This window comes from Gadus morhua, chromosome 1 (genome assembly GCF_902167405.1).
Source record: "Gadus morhua chromosome 1, gadMor3.0, whole genome shotgun sequence".
NCBI lineage: Eukaryota > Metazoa > Chordata > Actinopteri > Gadiformes > Gadidae > Gadus > Gadus morhua.
Genome location: NC_044048.1, coordinates 6,653,193 through 6,673,851, shown reverse-complemented (window position 1 = coordinate 6,673,851; position 20,659 = coordinate 6,653,193). Strand labels below are relative to the sequence as shown.

The following is a 20,659-nucleotide window of genomic DNA, read 5'->3' as shown; positions in this document are numbered from 1 at the left end:
CAGGTCAATAAATCCTCAATCCTTTTTGTAATCATCGTTTTAATGCACGAGTTGTGATTTCTGCATATTGATGTATTCTGGACCCGTGTCACCCCCTGGATGGTTTCAGTCCGATGTTTTGTGTTAACGCTAAATTAAGCAGATTGAGCTAATGTGAGAGCTGGGGATTATTGAAAATTTAATTAGTGAATGGTGGAGTATACTTCGCATCCATCAACGAGTCGTGGGGGTGGGGGGGATTTTGGGGCAGGGTCCAAGGGGCTACAGATGAACGGCTTGACCTTGGAGACATGGAATGTGGGGTGAATGCCGCGAAGGGGGGCAGGAAGCTTGAGATGGACTGCGGTGGGGCTGATAACTCTAGCAATTGGAAAGGGGCCGACCAAGCGGGGGAGAGCTTACGGGATTTGGTCTTGAGGGTCAGGTCCTTGGTTGAGAGCCGCAGGTCCTTGGTTGAGAGCCGCATGTCCTTGGCGATAACGTGGTGTTTGGGCTTTCATCCTAGCTGAGGAGCGAAGAAGGGCTGAGCATGTGCGTCTCCACGTCCGATGGCAATGGCGGACAAACGCTTCAGCAGATGGTACACCCGCTTCCTCTTCCTGGTCTGGGACAAAGTGGCGGCTGGTAACCCAGGGAGCACTCGAAAGGAGATCGACCAGTGGAGGACGAACTATGGGAGTTGATGGCATACTCTGCCCAAGGCAACTGTTAGCTCCAGATGGTGGGGTTCTGGGAAGCCACGCAGCGCAGCACCGTCTCCAGATGCTGGATCGCTCTCTCGGTCTGGCCATTACTCTGGGGATGAAAATGTGGTAGAAAATAAGGTTTAAAAGGATATTTGCCAAATGTCAGAATATAATAGTGGAGAGGAATGTACCAGCAGGGGGAAGAGGGACAGGCTCCAGACCTTGTTCTATTGTTATTCAACACCCCAGAGGGTCCGGAGTTGACCGGCAAACAGATAAGACTCAGACAAGACATCCCTCTATAGTCGATGACATCAGTCTATTTCTCAGTTCACTTAGATAATAAGTATAAGTAAGGTTAACTTTATGGATAAATTATATAAGAATATATACACAATGGAGCCAAATGTTAAACACTATTGATTTTACTTGGCCTCCCTGTGTCAAAACAAATGCTTGCATTCCGATGAACTCCCGACGCCTCATGTAAATGGCCTCTTACAGATAGACCCCCTATGGTTCCTCGTCTGTGGTTTTAGAATGTATATTCAGTAGGCTTAAAGTTAAGAGTCAAGGTAACTAATCCATACCCCGGTTAAAATCAGACACTACCAGCTTTAGGATTATGACTGTATATGCTACAGACAAATAAAGTGGCATTAACTAATACAAATACATATTTTACTGCTTAAATTAATATTGCTTCTACCGTTGGAGAAGCCACAAACTCCTCCAAACTGAACTTCGCGACGCAGCAAAATAAGCAGCCAAGATGGCAGCGGACGGAAAAAAAACACGGTTAGAATTGTAACTAGGCAAAAAAGTGAAAAGGACAGAGCTTTGATTACCCTAAAAATTGCCCACTGATAACTGTGGAGCCAATGCACACATTACATTAAGGGGAAAAATATCGGGGGAGAACAATCCCAGATGAGCCCCCATTTTATGTTACGTGTCCAACAATCATTTATGAGTAGATTTGGACAACACCACATAAAGAGTCTGACAACAGGGTTTGAGGGGAAAAGCTATCTTTTTACTGGTTGAGCAATGATCTTACAGTGCCACATAAGTGAAACAAATAACGAAACAGCAAAAACCCTTTCAACAGAAGAAAAAGCCAAGGCAGTAAAGCCAATGACAGTAAAGGAAAACAGAGAGGAAAAAACTGCACGCTTACTAGCTTTACAGCTCACCTCACTCCCGTGCCCGACGCACAACTCGCGGAGCGGGTTCAATTCAACAGTGCATCTTCCGGGTCATCTAAATGACTACCCATACTGATCCTAATCTTAATGTGCAGAAAATAACCACCAGGGTCAAAAAAAGGTAATAATATATTCACAAGGTTAACATCCACATGTAAGTGAAGGTACTGGTGTGCCAGCGTCCGACTTCACGAAGAGCGAGAGAGAGACCGAGACGCCATCTTCAACCCGGCTTTATATTCGTGAAGGCGGCGCCAACAATCAAGGAGAGCCAGTCAGCAACCAGAAATCACAATGCTCCGCCTACGGGAGCTGATTGTGACATTGCAGTAGAGGAGCAAGGCAAAAACAACCGCATTAGGGCAACAACACACAGAGGCAGCACAAGACCCAGTACCACGTAGAACTACCACGTAACAGGGAAATTGAAGATTGCTACATGTTTCAGGGAATATTAACAAGATCTATATACCCCAGAACCAGCTAAAGTTAAAGAAGACATTTTAAGCATTGTTAAGTCTCACAGCCAATAACAGGAATTACACAGCCAATAACAGGAATTGAAATATTGAAGGTAATTTTGAATGGGGAAGCCGGAGGCAGTCCTGGGAGTGATGGTTTCACTTATGAATTCTATAAAGAAATTCAAGGTCTGTTAATACCTATCTTATGTAGGGTATTTAATAAGATACTGGAAACAGGAACCTGGCCAAATTGAATTTAGCTATTATTTCTGTGTTGCATTAAGAAGGGAAAGACCCTGAAAACTGCTCATCATATAGACCAATTTCACTACTAAATGTGGAACAAAAAATATTCACCCTCGTCAGAGGAGGGTCCCTGGAGCTGGCGTTGACGGCCTCAGACTCGTCATTAGACAGGTCGAGTAAAGGAGGTGCTCCTGGTGGAACCCTCTGACGAGGGCATGGTCCAGTATGTTCCTCGCTGGGACCCAGGACCTCTCATCGGGGCCGTAGCCCTTCCAGTCCACCAGGTATTGTAGCCCTCTACCACACCGACGGGACAGTAGGAGGTGGCGGACCATGTACCGTCGATGAGACGAGGTGGATGAGGAGGAGGCGTCACGGGGACCAAGGCACTCTCCCGAACTTGGATCTCGTGGAAGGTGGGATGAACACACATGGACGTGGGGAGCTTGAACCGCTTAGCCGCCGGGTTGACTCTCTCCACTTTGAATGGCCTGATGAAGCGTGGGGCCAGCTTTTTTGATTCGACCTTCAGGATGAGGTCCCGGGTGGAGAGCCATACCTTTTTCAACCGGCTCGTAGCTCGGAGGTGGGCGCCCAGGCCTGGACCCAGGTCCGGCGACATTGGCGAATGAAGCCCTGAACCGATGGGCATGAAGTCTCCCTTTCCAGAGCCGGGAACAGAGGTGACTGGAAGCCGTAGGCGCACTGGAAGGGGGAGAGGCCTGTTGCGGAACTGGTCACTGAGCTCCATAAGAGCCGCTCAGACCAGGACGACGGGTGCCGAGACTTCATACAACGAAGGGACGTCTCCATCTCCTGGTTCTTGCGCTCTGTTTGGCCGTTGTACTGGGGATGGTATCCCGAGGACAGGCTGAGCGAGCAGAATTCCTTCCAGAAGGCCGAGGCGAATTGGGGGCCTCAATCATGGACCACGTCCACTGGGATGCCGTGGAGCCGGACAACGTGGGTCAGCAGCCGCTGGGCAGTCTCTTTGGCCAATGGGAGCTTGGGTAATGGCACGAATTGGGCCATCTTGCTCAAGCGTTCTACCACCGTTAGTATGGTGGTGTTGCCGCTGGACGGTGGCAGACCGGTGATGAAATCCATGGGGATGTGGGACCAGGGGTGAAGAGCAACCGGCAGTGGATGCAGGAGACCAGCAGGAGCCTGGAGCGTGGGCTATTGTTGGTTGCAGGTAGGACAGGCGTTGACAAAGCCTCTGGTGTCCTCTCCCAGGGAGGACCACCAGAAGCAGAGCTGGATGACATCCTTGGTTCTCTCGATTCCAGGGTGGCAGGTGAGTTGGGAGCTGTTGGCCCACTGCAGAACCTCAGACCGGAGGTCAGGTGGCACGAACAGGCGATTGGGAGGACACGAGCTGGGAAAAGGCTGGTCCTGGATTGCGGCTCCAACTCTCTCCCCCAATTTCCAGGTGAGTGTGACGACCAGACGGGAGAGTGGAAGTCCCCTTCCTCCTCCGGGAACTGCCGGGACAGGGCGTCGATGCTTGACGTTGCAGGACCCCGGCCGATACGAGAGGGTGAAGTCTAATCGGGTGAGGAAGAGCGATCAGCGAGCCTGCCGGGAGTCTATACGTCGGACTGGATATATTCAAGATTCTTATCTGTCCATACCTGAAACGGTAGCTACGTCCGCTCACACCAGTGTCGCCACTCCTCCAAGGCTAGCTTGACCGCGAGAAGCTCCCTGTTGTGTAGAGAGTGGCAGGAAGGCCGGTGAGGAGAAGGAGGGGCCGGTGGAAAATCACTGGGAGCTAAGGTGAATGAGATGACTGAGAGGGGAGAATAAGACGACTGAGAGGTGAGATCATGAAAGTTAAAGAGGCCAGTTCTTGTAGCTATTAGTGATTGAGCCCTGGAGTTGAACTAGGGCTACGAGTCGTGAAGTGAGGGGAGCTTCTGGTTGATCGGCGGACATGTCGGTGAAGCTCGTACATGTCGGGACGCTGGGAGCTGGCTCTGTGCTTGGCTGTTGAAGGGTGTACCTCAGAGAGGGGATGGGGACCTGAATCAGTATCCGGTATATCAATATTGATTGCTGTAGTCTGCTGCAGAAGATCCCAATGAGACCGAGGAGGATATATACGGAAGGTAACGATGTCAGAACGCAATAAAGTAAGGGAAACCTGATTGGTCGAGGTAAAAGACCAATGAAATGGAAGACCTTTGGAACTATATATAAATACAGTATCCAAACATAACAAGATATTATTTTTGAATACAATGGGGTCTGGTGTCTGTTGTTCACCAGACCCTATAAGCCAATAAGTGACAATGCTTCATGTTCAGGATGTATGCAAGTGTGTGTTCGTGTGTGTGTGTGTGTGTGTGTGTGTGTGTGTGTGTGTGTGTAATAAGGGAGAACAATTGTCCAATTCAGGATCATCATTTGTGTCACCGGCATAATTAGCTGTGAATTCAGCTCAGTCAGCAGGGCAAATAAAGGGAAGTACAAAGTCTGCGGCCCTCTTCCTACCAAGCCCCCCTCACCCTTCATCTCTCTCTCTCTCTCTCTCACTCTCTGTCTTTCTCACTCAGCCTCCCTCCCCCCTCTCTTTCTCTCCCTCTCTCTATCTCACACTCTCAGCCTCTCTTCCCCCCCCCCCCCCCCCCCCCCCTCTCTCTCTCTCTCTCGCTCAGCCTCCCTCCCCCTCTCGCTCTCTCTCTCCATCCTGGGGGGCTTGAAGGTCAGTGCTCGGTGGGCATCTACCAGTTTCTGCTGAGGCCACCAAAAAATGCTGAGCCGTGCGGCCACTGCGACCTGAACCCCCCCCCCGCTCACACACCACACTAACCCCCTCCCCTTTGCTGACGTCCATAAACCAAACCTCAGAGTGACAGGTGACGCCATGTCCCCCCACCCAACCCAAGCCCCCACCACATCTCGCCAGCCCCTGGTGTTGATTTATCCCTAATTGTCCGGTACTCTTCAAGGTCGCCCCCAGCGTCGGGGGCTGGGGGAGTCCACACACCTGCAGGGAGCTGCCCAGGGAGCTGCCTGCAGCTGCGCGCAATCGTAAACCTTCCGAGCCCACAGGAGCTAAATGGAGGCTTGGGCTCCAACGTGGGCCTCTGGTAACGGACCATAAACCTGACGTCACCTTCAGGCAGAGCAGTCAGTTATGTAGCAAGACATGGATGCAACATTTTCTGGCAAGAATCCTCACAATTTTACCCTCTTTTCTGCGACAGATCATCAGAGTAATAAACATGTTAAACACAGAGCATCCTTATTCTTGCCCAAACCAACCCTCCAGGAAAGAAGAGTAGTCGATGCAGAACAGATCCATCACGGTGCTCCCTAGGGAACAGCGGCAGCACTGTGCACAGAACGCTGGCCGCTTGAGATGTGGCTCTGCTGGCTGGACTGGGTCCATTGTTGGAGGGATAATGAACACTGGACAAGGGAGCCAGGTTAATTAGATCTCTGTTAAACAATGATACCTTAAAACATGGCTGTTGGAGTTTGTGTGTGTGTATGTGTGTGTGTGTATATATACACACATATATATATATATAAGACACATTCTAGGCCTCTCTTCTGCCCCCTTACTGTCCCCTGTTCATTTATTCCATCCACCCCTGACCCTCTCTCTCTCACTCACTCACTCACTCACTCACTCGCACACACACACACACACACACACACACACACACACACACACACACACACACACACACACACACAAACATGCACCCGCACACACACACACACACACACACACACACAAACAAACATGCACCCGCCCACCCACACACACACAGGCACAAACATCCCCCTACCCTTCCAGAAGTTGCAGTTCTATGCGGCCCTCAGGTGACGCTCCCTGCTGACTCACTCTCCTCCGCTGGCTTCTTGCTTTCTGTTTCTCTGGTTCTCTCTGTCTGTCCTTGGCTCTCTCCATCATGTCTTTTCTCTTCTCTATTGCTTTTCCAAGCTATCCCAGTACAGCCCTTCTGCTCCTCTCTTCTCCACCACCCAGCTAGTTATAACCTTGTCTTCAGTCACAGTACCGGCACCTTTTCATCAACCTGTTCATTTATTTTTATCAGCTTAACATGTCTTGGGACGTTGGCCAAAACAAATTAGTTTTGCTTTTTAAATGTTTGAATCCTTTTTGTAAACCAAGGGATGAAATCTCAATAAGGAATGACATGAATTAAAACCACCGGTGCTTCCAGCTTTTAGTCTCTCTATCGCACTCTCTCTCCCTCAACTGCTTCCCAGTCTCTCTTTGGATCTCGATCTTCCAAATCAAGGATTGCGTATGGCCTCACCTGAGTAGAGCTGCCTGTTTCAGCCGCTTTCAATTCCTCTACAGACTCTCTTTTGACTGGGCACATATTTCCAACAGTTGATCTCAGCGAACAAACCGATTTCATCGGATGCTGATACAGGTTCCTTATGGACAAGGGGATTAATGAGATTCACCATCTGCTGATAGTAAAAGGGTACTGCACGCTAGATGAAGGGATGGAGACTTATGACATACATATATATATGTATGTATTGGACAATTTTTTTTAACAAGCAAAAAAGTTGTTACTAACCATGCTAGTTGTTTTTGTAACTTTATTTTACCTCTTTTTAATTGCAGGCAGAATTCCATTATTAGGCTTTAATCCAATGTATATGGTCAAGTTCAATAAGTAGATTTATTTTATACAAAGAAATAGGCCTACCTGTTAGAACAATTGTTCTTGAAAAGAATGCTTTCCTTTAAAACCATATAATATATATATGTATACATACAGTATATATACTAACTGTGTGTGTGTGTGTGTGTGCGCGCGCGGGGGGGATCCCGAGGCGTTCCCAGGACAGTGTTGAGATATAATCTCGGGTCTTCCCCAAGGTCTCCTCCCCACTGGTCGTGCCTGGAACCTCTAATCCGAATACCTCAAGTACGGCTGAGCTTTTCACCCTATCCCTAAGGGAGACGCCCACCCCCCTGAGAGACGCCCACCCCCCTGACAAAACCCATCTCGGCGAGACCCCTGACCATCACTGCCACCCATTTGGCATCGCACCCGACCCCAGCAGGTCTTCCTGCAGGTTTTGTGACCACAGGACACAGAGGGGGGGTTGCCATGTTGCTTCTTCGGGCTATGCCCGGCCGGGCCCCGTGGCAAACCCGACAGGGCTTCCTCCGGACAGGGTCTCCTCCTCTTGCGATTGTTCATGGGGTCTTGGTGAACCATTCTTAGTCTGGCCCCTAACCTAAGACCACTCTGCCATGGGAGACCCTACCAGGAGCACAAGGCTCAACACAGCCCTCAGGTTCATGGGGACACGCAAACCTCTCCACCACGATAAGGTGACGGTTCCCAGAGAGGGTATGGAAGACTGGCAAATCTGTGCACTGATCTGTTGGCAGGACAGGAGTGTGTGTGTCTGTGTGTGTCTGTGCATGGCTCCATTAAAAGTTATTAAGGACCTATGTCAATCTTACCCTGTGAAAAGGGAAGATTGGACAGGCGTGTCTAAAGATTGGGAATTATGTGTAAGTTGAACAAAAACTGATCTTTATCATGCATACATAATTCTTTGCAGCTGAACCAACAGTGACACAGAGAGCACACACCCACATACAAACACACATGCATGCACCCCCTCCCCCCCCCCACGCAAACACACTCAGGGCCCTATTTTAACAGTCTGAAATGCAAGTGGGAAGCGCAAAGTGCAAGTAGCTTTGTGGGCGGTTCTACGGCGCTATCGCTATTTTACAGGCGGATAAATGACACTTGCGTCGCGGCGCAAGTGTCAAAAGGGTTGGTCTGAAGTAGCCTAGTTACCCGTAGGTGTGGTTTGGGCGTAACGTCCAACAAACCAATGAGAGTGCCAGCTCCCATCCCCTTTAAGAGCCATGAGCGCATTTGAATCGGACAAGTTGATATTTTGACAGCGCGTCTGCAGTCTCCGATGAGACAGATGCACATGAATTTCAAACTGCAAAGGGCTCAGTTTATTGCCAAATAATATGGCCTAATTCACACATGGAATAAGGGGTTTTCTTCCACAACTTCAGAAATACTGAGTCCTCAAATAAATTTCGGCAAAGAAAACGTATATGCTATAACATATGATATGCGGTAACTGTGGTTCTATTTAATGATATACGCCAGGGCTATTCAACCTCCTTAACAAGTGGGCCGAAAAGGAAAACCACTGGGGGTTCATGGGCCACACAGAGTAAAACTATGTGAATGAAATGCTACAAATAAATTGTACTTAAAGTAGTATTAACTACATGGAATAAACTTGTCAGATGCATTACTTCCTTCTTCACTTTTAATCGTATCATTATAAAAGATTTTGTTCTCGCATATTTTGGACACGTATTTAGAATTCAACAATGTTGTTTGAATCATCACAAAACAGAACTACTGCACATATGAGACATTTTGAGCCAGTGATTCTGTGAGAAAGATTGCACTGCCTTGTTTGCCTAGTTTGGCTCATCGTGAGACACTCATGCAGCTTCTCATCATGGGTCATGGAGCAACGTGCCCTTGTTCCAATGTCATTCATATGAGAAAAGCTAGACTCACACGTATCGGTTGAGCCAAACATTGTGAGAATAAGTGATGCCAGTTCCTGATTGTGGGGTATTGATACTGGCTAGTATCACCGGCTACAAACAGAAACCTGATTTGCATGCAACTATGTTTCTCCTTTATTTTATTTATTTTTTGCATGCAACCTCTTGCGGGCCAGAAAAAAATTAAGTGGGGCCGCATTTGGCCCACGGGCCGCTAGTTGAATAGGCCTGATATACGCAGTACATTATAAACATTGTTTCTTATCAGTATTGTATGCTATCCTAATATGCATGTGTCCCCGCGGTAATAGACATTGCCATTGATTGTATTATGCGTTACGTGTTTAGTTTGCGTGTGTTTAAAAAGAGCACACACGCGCGCCCGCATTCATTCATTCTTTTTAACACTCACTCGCGGTAAAACAATGTTTTTCACGATCAAATACTCATCAATCCTAAAAGTTATGGGCATGTAGGCCTACACGATGTCTCTGTCAAGAAAATATGTGTTTGCTGTACGGTGTTTGCAGATGCATTGATTTAAAAGTAGGCCTACAACTTATTACCGCTGCATCAGCTGTTCTTTCCCAAATAATTTACCAAGAATGTGCGGCTAGGTAGATGGGAGAAGCAAAGTGTATGCGCGAGGTGCACAAGCAATCCGTATGCATCGCATGCGCATGTATGCATGCGCCCTTAAAATAGCATCTGAACAACGCGCCACTGACTTTAAACCAGGTATTTCCTGGTCAGTAGCGCAATGGTATTCAGAAATGGCAAAATACCGAAATGGCAATCCCTAATTTACCGGCGAGTGGTGGTGGTGGGAAAAGAACGCTCTGCGCCAGTTGTAAACTAGCAACGACAAATGCGCCAGTGACTAAGTCACTTGCGCCGGATGCAAGATAGGGCCCTCAGACTGCCTTATAGTAGGATTATATTTGATTTTTTAGAAAAAGTGGTAGTAGAAGAAAAAAAGGAGGAAGAGAAATATAAAGTAAGAGAAGATCTATTTGATCCCCAGAGGATAAGGTACAGCATGGCACATCCATTCAGATGAAAAGCAGAAAGAGTTTATCAAAAGCAAATCCCTGCCAACATTTACGTGCCCGTCCCCAAAACACGTAGAAATAGTGACTTTGCAATGTAACTTATGAAGCTTGTATGATTTGCCTCCTCACTGTCCAATAGAAGTGGTACCAGAGGCACCATGATGCTGCTGCTAGGAGAAAGCATGGCACTGGGTGCAGATGAAGGCAAAGTGCAGAGCAGGGTTTTTTTCTAACCTTGGATTGCCCTAATTATACAGAGCATTGATTTTTACAACGCTTCCATAGATTGATTAGGAGAGCTGAGGCACCGCCCAAAAGGAAGGAACCATTTACCTCCCTGCTCTCATCTCCTTCCTGCTCCACTGACCCGCACTGGGAGTATACTTCAGCCCTGGCTTCACTTCCTGTTTATTCTTTGTTTCCTTTCCTTTTCCTACCTTTCCTTTGATTTATTCCCTATTCTTTCATTTAGTTTCATTGCCTTTCTGTATATTTCCATTGGTTTTGTTTCCATCCTGGCCATTTCCTTTTATTTCCTTTCTCTTTCATGCAGTCACCTTTCCCTTCATATTATTTTATTTTCTTGAATTTTCTTTCCTCTCTTTCATTCAGTTTGTTTATTTTTTAATAACCTCTCTGTGTTTGCCATTGATTAATCTCCTGTACATTATTCGTCTTCTTTTATGTATTCTGATCTTCAATTAATCATTTCCAATTTCCTCCACACACACACACACACACACACACACACACACACACACACACACACACACACACACACACACACTGTCTCTATAACCCTCTCTCTGCCCCTGCTCTACACACAAACTTGCTTTAGCCCTCTTTTGCAGTGTCACACCCCCTTACTCTTCACCCCCCCCCCCCCCCACCTGATATTCCATATATATATCTTACTACTATATAATAGCAGGCCTGTCGGACAAGTTACTGCATGTGTGCCAAGCAGCCTGCAGCTCACACAGTCATAGCACGCACGCACCGTGCATACACACACACACCACATAAACACACAAGAACACACGAACGCACACACATGCATAATAATAATAGATCAAATTTATATAGCGCTTTTCCCAGTGCTCAAAGACGCTTCACAATCGCTTCATAAGCTAAATCATAAGAAACAAAAAAAAGCTCAACAAAAGGAACGTAAACAATAAAGTTTAAAGGTTAAAACAAGGGTGAAAAGGTGTGTTTTAAGGGCAGATTTGAAAGATGAAAGAGTGTTGGCATTGCGGATGTCGTTGGGTAGGGCATTCCAGAGGGCGGGGGAGGGGCAGCAGCAAAGGCTCTGTCTCCCCAGGACTGGAGGTTGGTCCTGATGGGGTGCAGGAGGTTGGCATCGGCGGACCTGAGACAACGGGTAGGGGTGTGGCGGTGGAGAAGGTCAGAGAGGTAGGGGGGCGCCAGGTTGTTTAGGGCTTTGAAGGTGATGAGTAATATTTTGAAATCAATCCGGTATTTGTCGGAAAGCCAGTGGAGGTCTTGGAGGACAGGGGTGATGTGGGCTGACCGGTGGGTGGATGTGAGCGTACGGGCTGCAGAGTTTTGAACATATTGCAGTTTGTTAAGTAAGTGTTTTGATGAGCCGTATAGGATGGAGTTACAGTAATCAAGGCGGGGGGACATGAATGCGTGGACCAGAGTTTCGGCGGCTGAGAGTGATAGGGAGGCACGGAGACGAGTGATGTTCCTGAGGTGGAAGAAGGCTGTTTTTGTAATCTGGGGGAGGAATGAGAGAGTGGGGTCAAGGATGATACCTAAGTTGCGGATGTGAGTGGAGGGGGTGACAATAGAACCATCCATATTAAGTGAGAAGTCCTGGGTGGAGTGGGTGAGGGAGTTTGGGCCAATGATGAGCAATTTAGTTTGAGGAAGTTGTGTTGCATCCAAGTGTTGACATCAGTGAGGCAGGTGGTGAGGGTGCAATGAGTGGCTGCAGAGATTGTGTTGGTGGAGAGGTAGATATGAGTGTCATCAGCGTAACAGTGAAAATGGAGGCCATGTTGGCGAGGATTTGACTGAGTGGGAGGATGTAGATGATGAAAAGTAGGGGACCAAGTACAGAGCCCTGGGGGACACCATGAGTGACTGGAGAGGAGGGGGATTTGCAGTTGTTGACTGAAATGAATTAGTGTCTGTCAGAGTGATAGGAAATGAACCAGGTGTGTGCCAGTGATGCCAAGTGAGGAATGGAGGCGGAAGATGAGGATGGAGTGGTCGATTGTACCGAAGGCGGTGCTGAGGTCAAGGAGGCTGAGGATGGAGAGGGAACCAGAGTCAGCAGAGAGGAGAATGTCATTTGTGATCTTTAAAAGAGCTGTTTCGGTGCTGTGTCTGGAGCAGAAGCCGGATTGGAAAGGTTCGTAGAGGTTATTGTGGTCGAGGTGTGATTTAAACTGTGAGGCAACCGTTCTTTCTAAAAATTTTGATAGGAGGGGAGGTTGGAGATGGGTCGGAAATTGCTGAGTGTTTCAGGGTCAAGTCCAGGTTTTTTTAGTAGGGGGGTGACAGCAGCGAGTTTGAGGGTCGGGGGGACTAGGCCAGTGGACAGAGAGGAGTTTATAACTGAGGTGATCAGGGGCAAGAGTGAGGGGAGACAGGCCATGGCTAGGCAGGAGGGGATGGGGTCCAGGATGCAGGTAGAGGTTTTCATGCCAGTGAGTATGGCAGATAGGTCTCCTGGGGTGATTTCAGTGAATGAGGAGAGTGAGTGAATGGCCGGAGGGGATGGTGGAGGTCCCTGAGAAGATACAGTGGAGCTGGAGGCGTTGGTAGGGAGAAATGAGCATGGGCGTAGCGGACGCGGGGTACGCATCCCCCCCACTTCCCGTATCTGTGCCCTCTGTCCCCCGCACTTTTTACAGCCATTACAACCATTCAATTCATTTCTGACACGTGGAAACGCGTTTTTCCGAGCCACCTTTGAACGCACCATGAGCAGGCGGAACCAGGTGGCAAACACCGCTGTCGTGTTGTGATTTCAATCACACAGACGTTGATTCAGATCTGTTTCAAGTATGTTCAGCAAACCAGCAGCTGCCAAGAGGCGAAAAACTTTACATAGTTTTTTCCAAAAAAATCGTGTAAGTTGAGTAATGCATGTTGTTTAGTTAAATGATGACTGACTAATAGATGTCAATATATCAAGTTAAGCTAGTTAACAATTGTTAACTGTTACCTATGTTAAATCGCTTGCTAGGTGCAGAGATGATAGTAACTAGTTACATTTACTCTCTTACATTTACTTGAGTAACTTTTTGGATAATTTGTACTCTTAAGAGTTGTTTTACTGCAAAATACTTTTTTACTTATATTATTCTAAAGTACTCCTACTACTCCTACTTGACTGCAAGTTTTGGCTACTCTACCACCTAAGAATAAACCCCTCCTCGCATTTCTGCACAGAAGCTCACTATTGTTTTGCACATATCTTTTTAAGCTTCATACAATAGAAAGAGCAGGGTCGGGTAGGAGACAGTAGACCAGAGTCCAGCAGCAGCAGGAATGAACAGGGAGGGTCTTCACAGCAGGTGAGGAGAAATTATAACCAAAGTCCTTAGAACGTCTCTGTTATAACTGGAGAGAAAATATTGATAGCATAAAGGGACTTTGAGCAGCATCCGTAGATGACTTAGCAGCATCTGATATGACCAGATTCATCGTATGTGCAGCACATGGGACAAAGACTGCCCTTGAATTCTGTTGTAGCAGTCTGGCCTGCACTCCTTGTCTCTTTCCCTTCATATTGGCTCCATTATCATAGGACTGTCCTCTGCAATCGTCAAAGGAAATGCCGAGTTCCCTCAACTTTTCCAGAACAACATTTGACAGATTGAGGCCTGTCGTTTCCACCACGTGCATATATCCAAGGAAGTATTCTTCAATGTCTGTCTTAGGCACCAATTCAACAATGCGCACAACAAGTGACAGTTGTTCCTTGTGGCTGATGTCTGGGGTGCATAATATTTTGCTTCTTGGATTTTTTTCACAATGGTTTGAACTGTGTGGGAGGAGACAGTCTCTATTACTTCATTTTGAGATTGTTGTCCAAGATAGTGCGTTCTAGAAGCCTCGTCTTTAATTTTGGCCTTATGTCTCTCTGTAACTGGATCAAATTCAGCCAGCAGCTCCACCTCTTTGAGATAATTGCCATTATCTTGTTCATATAGACTTTGCGAAGAGCCCCTAAAAGCCAAATTTCTGGTGGCTAGAGACAGGGTTATTGAGAACAAGAGTTTCAGGACATATCGCCATCTTTTCTTCTCTGTCTCAATTAAGGCCAGCTCCTGCTGATCTATAGCTAGATTCTTCTTCAGTCGCATATCCAGTTCCTTCCATTTCACCATGCACTTGGTATGGTCTGGACTACCCTCATGGCTCTTCAAGTAGGGGAGAGCCGGGTCGATTGAAACACGGGACGATTGAAACACAGCGATTTACTCGAAAACCACGCAAGGCTTTCACGTCAAAATTCGTCACTACGTTCAGCAAGCAAGACTGACCAACCCCGGGAAATTTCATGTAATGACGTCACGCCGTTCAGATGTTATCCCGCGAACCTGTTTTCGAGAGCTGTAAGTAAAATCCTTCCTGCGGTAGTTTTTTTGTAATAAATAGTTGTATTTTTTTGTTTCATGCCATAATAATATCACTATACAACAGATGAATTAGTATTTAAACCTGTGATAAAGTGTGCAATGTCACAGTTTTGAAGTTTAGAGGTAAAAAAGGTTTAAGTGTCAGTAGTCGCTGGCGGGACGATTGAAACACCTGTTTCAAACGTCCCGCACATACCATGCGTAATTACGCGAACATTGAACGATCATTACCTGTATAAATCACAGAATTAATCAATGTTTTGCAATGAATAATTATTGCTTTGAATTAATAACATATTTTGAATGAACAAAACGTGTTTATCACATGCATCAACAGATTATTACCGAGTGAAAAATGCCGCGCTTGAGAAGGAGAACCACCTCCCGTGGGCAGGTTCCTGCATGGGTGTATTCCAGGGCCTGCAGCGAGGTCAATTCTGGGAGCTCAGTGAGGCAGGCAGCGTTGGCCAACAACATTAACCATGTGACGTTGTCACGCTACCTCAAGCGGAGGGCAGAAGAGGGCAGTGAAGCGGCTAGGTCCCCTGGCTATAACCCACACAATAGGGTTTTTAACGCAGCGCAGGAGGGAAAGGTCAGGGACTACCTGAAGAGGGCAGCAGCCATTTATTTTGGGCTCACCCCTAATGAGGTCAGTGTTGTGAAAAGGGCTACATAAGTTGTAGGACAGGCACACAAGTATGCTATGCACATGCTTTAATTAATAAATATGATTTAATAAATATGAACAAATAACATAAACATAAACATCAACTTTTTATGACCCCTTCAGGTCAGAAAATTTGCCTTTGAGCTGGCAGTCCACTTCAGCTGCCCATTCCCTGCATCCTGGTCGAGGAAGAGCATGGCGGGGAAGGACTGGTTCACCTCCTTCATGGAGCGCAGTGGCAGCCTCTCCCTTCGGCGTCCAGAGGCCACTAGCCAACAGCGATTGTCCAGCTTCAACCAAACAAATGTAAACTTGTTCCACCAAAATTTAAAGACGGTGCTGGAACGGCACCAGTTCCAGGCCAAGGACATTTGGAACATTGATGAAACCGGTATTTAATATGAACTTTATTAACAAAAAACACAACTATATACACACAACTATATATATATACACAACTATACTCACACAACTATTTACAGGGGTCACCACTGTCCAGGTGCCAGACCGTGTCGTCGCCCAGATGGGGCAGAAGCAGGTCGGGTCAGTGACCTCAGCGGAGAGGGGGACCCTGGTCACAGTTGCCTTGGCAGGCAATGCGCAGGGCGACCTTGTTCCGCCATTCTTCATCTTCCCCCGTAAGCGGTTCAAAGACCACTTCCTGAGGGGTGGACCCGTTGGCTGTGCTGGCAGCGGCAACCCAACTGGCTGGATGAAGGAGCCAGACTTCCTCCTGTACCTGGCCCACTTCACCAGGCACACCCGTGTGTCCAAGGAGTCGAAGCTGCTCCTCCTGCTGGACAATCACCCGTCCCACCTGTCAATTGCAGCAATTGATTACTGCAGAGCTAATGGCATAGTGCTGCTGTCATTCCCTCCCCACTGCACCCACAGGTTGCAGCCAATGGACATTAGTGTCTTCGGCCCCCTAAAGGGGTACGTAAACAGTGCGGCGGACAGGTGGATGAGGAGCCACCCAGGGATCAACATCTCCATTTATGATGTGCCCTCCATCGTTGCTGAAGCCTTACCAAAGGCTGCGACAGTGAACAACATTACCTCCGGGTTCTCAAGTCCAGGGATCTGGCCTTTTAACCCCTCTGCGTTTGAGGAAAAGGACTTCGCCGGAGCCTATTCCACAGACCGTCCTCCTCCCCAGGCTTCGGGTGACGAGGTCAGCGCTTCTCCAGGTGCCACTTCAGGTAGGAACACTTCATCAGAAGCAACAGAGGATTAAACAGAGTTCATAATAGATAAGTAAATAGTCCCATAAGTCCAAGTTCATAAAAAAAGTCCATAGGGTAGTGAACGGCAGAGAAGCTGCTAGACCACCAGGCCACAACTCTCACATCAGGGTATTTAACCAGGATCAGGAGGGTGAGTTTATAAACATTTATTTAAAAGTGTGTATTTTTTTAAATGTGTCCTTTGGCAGGCATGGATGTACCTGATCGAGCTGCCGGGCCTGACGAAGCTGTCCGGCCTGAGGGAGAGGCCGTTGAGTTCAGCCCGGACATCGTCCGGCCTTACCCTAAGGCCGGACCTAGAAAGATCACAAAGAGAAGAGGGAGAAAGAGGCAAGTGGAGTTACTCTTGCATCTCATATCTTGTCTGGACTTCCTTTGTCTACAGTCATGTAGACCTACCACATTTAAAGTAATTCAATTATCATTAAAACGTCCAATTTAACGTTTTCAGGACAACTGCTATACTTACGGACACCCCGGTGAGGGCTGCTTTAGAGGCGGAAAAGCAGGGAACTGGGAAGCAGCGTCGTCCCGCCAAGCAGCCTCCCTCCTCTCGGGCTCCCAAGAAGAGGCTGTTCTCGCCCGCTCCTGATGCCGGAGTTGCTGGAGTTGCCACCTCAGCTGCTCCTCCCACCATCACCTGGCCCGCTGATGGAGTCAGCCCCACCTTAGGCCTAGTTTGTCCTGTTCCGGAGGCAGCAGAGTTCACCACCATTGCTTACTTACATTGATTACTTCTCCAATTTATTTAGGCCTATCCAGCGAGGACGTCAGCTGCCTCGTGTGCTCCGAGCTCTTCAGCGCCTCGATGCCTGGGGAAGAGTGGGTCCAGTGTGTCTTTTGTTATAAGTGGTCGCATGAGGCTTGCACCGACGGGAGTGCACACTACCTGTGTCACCTGTGTGACAAAGAATAAAAATATTCAGCCTACTATACTGTCCATGTGTCTGCACTAGTTTGCAGTGGAAATACTGTAAATGTAGGCCTACAGCACAATTCAGTTAACATTCTAGACTGATTAACTAACTAACTATTAGGCCTGGGTTAGGCTATGAGTGGGAGCTGGGCTATTAAATATTTCGCTGGGTAGGCCTACTTTTCGTCCATGATTGTAACGCATCCAAAATAACAACGGCTACATTAAATTATGACAATAATAATTGAATTTAGTGGACATGCACACTTAAAAACTGCTGGGTATAAGCTATAGGCTAGCCTTCTACACCCTTGCTCTTGGTCATGACACATGGCATGCCGATTTATCTTTTTCTCCAGCCATTACCATCAATCAGCTAGAGTGCAATCTTAATCAAAGTTCTGCTTGTTATATGATTTCAACATAATGTTCATGTCAATGTGCAGACTATTACACAATATTTATCAGATAAAATAAGTTTAGCCACTTACCTGTCCACAGAGACTCCGGATGCTTCTGTGCGCCAGGCTGTGCGTGTCGAAAAGAAATTAACCCTGTGCGGCGCTTGGATAAATTTCCGCTGTAACAGGTCTCGTGATATCCTGTTGACCTGGTCGTTTTTGTTTAAAATAAATAAAAGGATGTTCAACTGGGTATCCTTAAACATGACTTAGGACAGGGAAATAAGTAAATTTAATGCAAATGTAGTCGTCCAAAAGAAGAAAGGTGAGTTTTAATCGAAATGTGCATCTTGATAATTACGCACGGGCCAAAAATATATTTTGACCTATTTATATGATGCGGAATTATGTGAGATTTTAGCAATGACGAGTAAACTAGTATGTTGTCTAGTATGTTGCATAAAAACAAGAGTAAGGGCAATAGATTCTTTTTAAAATATGCTGTTTCAATCGTCCCGCATGTGTGTTTCAAACGTCCCTACTAGGCGGGGCGTTTGAAACAAATGTCAACTTACGTTCAAAGTTAAAAAGCAGCTCGATCGTCCAACATATGTATTAAATTTCACTTGTAACTAAGAGAACACACCTGTGAGTTGTTGATCACATGTTAAAATTATTTGTATACGTAACGTCATCTTTGAAAAAGACGTTAAACTGAAAAGTGTTTCAATCGACCCGGCTCTCCCCTAGATGTTAATGTTGGACCAGTCGCCATAGCCTTTTTCTGTCAGCTTTATACTCTTTGACCCAAACAGCTTGCATGCAAAACAGAACACAGTATTGTTCTTTGGAGAGTAGACAAGCCAACTTCTTTGGATTTGTTCTTTATTAGAAAGGGATTTCAATTGGAGGTTTGGGTGAAATGCCCTTCCATCCACCCTTGGAAAAGAAAATTCGGCTGGAACTTTAGATGGTCCTCTTCTAACAATCTCTACCCTGTCAGTGTCTGAAATATGTGCAGGCCAAAGTGCGGGGTCTGTTGGAGATGGCACATTTGTCTCTTCATCATCTGCTGGAAGGCTTTCAGTGATGGGTGTGGATACAGTACCCTAATGAGGGTACAGTTGTGTGTTGTGTCTGTGTACCGGAACTTGAGGATGGTTCTTCACAGCTTTGTACTGAACTGGAGCCTTCAGACACATTGGACGGTTGCTGGTTGCTGTTTACCTGTAAAACTATACTATAGTATATATAGGGTATACTATAGTTTACATACTATAGTAAACTAGAATTTTCTGTAGTATACTATAGTTTACTGTAGTAAAACTACTATAGTAAGGTTCAAAACACTACAATATTTACTATAGTATATATAGGGTACACTATAGTTTATTTACTATAGTAAACTAGAATTTTCTGTAGTATACTATAGTTTACTGTAGTAAAACTACTATAGTAAGGTTCAAAAACATTACAATATTTTCTATAGTATATATAGGGTATACTATGGTTTATTTACTATAGTAAACTATAGAATTTTTTCATGTGGGTACTGACATGGATGTTTAAAGATTATAGTTTATATTTAATTTCAAAGAGACTTTTTGTTTATTATTTAATTATTTGCAGATATTAAATACTGTATCTTTAGGTATTGAAATCAATAGAGCTAGAGCCTACTACTGTAGATGGTAAAAAAAAAAATCATGACAAGATACACAACCCCAAAAAACTTTATTTGTCCCCAGGGGGCAATTGAGGGCACATAGCAGCAACATTACAAAGGACAGGGCCATGTCCAAACAAAAAAAAAACGAAAACACAGCATTGCTACCTGGCAGACAATACACACAAGCACAGGTGTCTACAAATACACACATTTATATAAATATGTATAAAATATTCAAAGTGCATGTTTATAAATGGAGAACTGACTCTTAAAAGTGTAAAATGTGTCAAATATGACATTGATATAAAGTGCAATCAGTTAATAAATACCATGCTGGTTATAATACATTTTAGATGAATTGAGGCGAGGCATGTTGTAACAGTTAATGGGAGTGAGAGGGCAAAACAGAGTTCACGGCTTCACCAGTCCACACTGTAAAAAATAAAAAGTTGAGAAAACTCAAAATTGCAAGGCAACTTACTGCAATCAATTTTTGAGTTTTGAGCCCAACAAAATGTCATTTTTCTTCTTTAGACAAACTTGAAAGTTAGTTATACCAACAAAGATTACAAAACTCAAAAAAGTAAGTCAGGGTTGTTAACTTAATATTTTATAATTAAGGTTAATATTATTAAAAAAAAAAAACATTTCAAAGAATGCAAACCTAGTTTTAAGTTCACTTTATTAAAATTAATAATTGGAAACTTCCATTTTACATTTCTGAATGCCAGACAGCAATAGAACAAGCAACATTTAGCTAGTTCAGCAGCAGAGAATCGCTGTCTAAATGCAGCAAACCAAAGTGCAGAACAAGTTCGACATTATGGTCAAACTTGTTCTGCACGATACGGGAGCCCAGGTTAAACGGTGACGCAACTCTCGTGCCTCATACACCGCACGATCCCGAGAGCTG

At 45.9% G+C, this 20,659-nt stretch overlaps 1 protein-coding gene and 1 long non-coding RNA gene across 2 annotated transcripts; one reads left to right on the top strand and one right to left on the bottom strand.

Moving 5' to 3' along the window:
* The first annotated feature begins 15,161 nt into the window (after positions 1 to 15,161).
* LOC115549102 (uncharacterized) lies at positions 15,162 to 17,491 on the top strand. The gene is made up of 4 exons (XM_030364117.1): positions 15,162 to 15,904; positions 15,996 to 16,715; positions 16,949 to 17,090; positions 17,212 to 17,491. Exons 1-4 carry the CDS (start codon positions 15,709 to 15,711, stop codon positions 17,489 to 17,491), a joined length of 1,338 nt encoding a protein of 445 aa, XP_030219977.1. The 5' UTR covers positions 15,162 to 15,708.
* Positions 17,492 to 17,608: 117 nt separating this feature from the next.
* Positions 17,609 to 18,615, bottom strand: LOC115548646 (uncharacterized). Its single transcript, XR_003977623.1, has 2 exons — positions 18,168 to 18,615; positions 17,609 to 17,658 (listed from the first exon to the last, which is right to left on the bottom strand). It is a non-coding gene; the product is annotated as an uncharacterized LOC115548646 (long non-coding RNA).
* Between the last annotated feature and the right edge of the window lie 2,044 nt (positions 18,616 to 20,659).

Bases quoted from the DNA above. Each gene is read 5' to 3' on its own strand.
- LOC115549102 (XM_030364117.1), top strand. From the start codon at position 15,709: ATGGCGGGGAAGGACTGGTTCACCTCCTTCATGGAGCGCAGTGGCAGC. The intron at 16,716-16,948 runs GTAGGAACACTT...GTCCTTTGGCAG, and splicing joins TTCTCCAGGTGCCACTTCAG to GCATGGATGTACCTGATCGA. The intron at 17,091-17,211 runs GCAAGTGGAGTT...TAACGTTTTCAG, and splicing joins AAGAGAAGAGGGAGAAAGAG to GACAACTGCTATACTTACGG.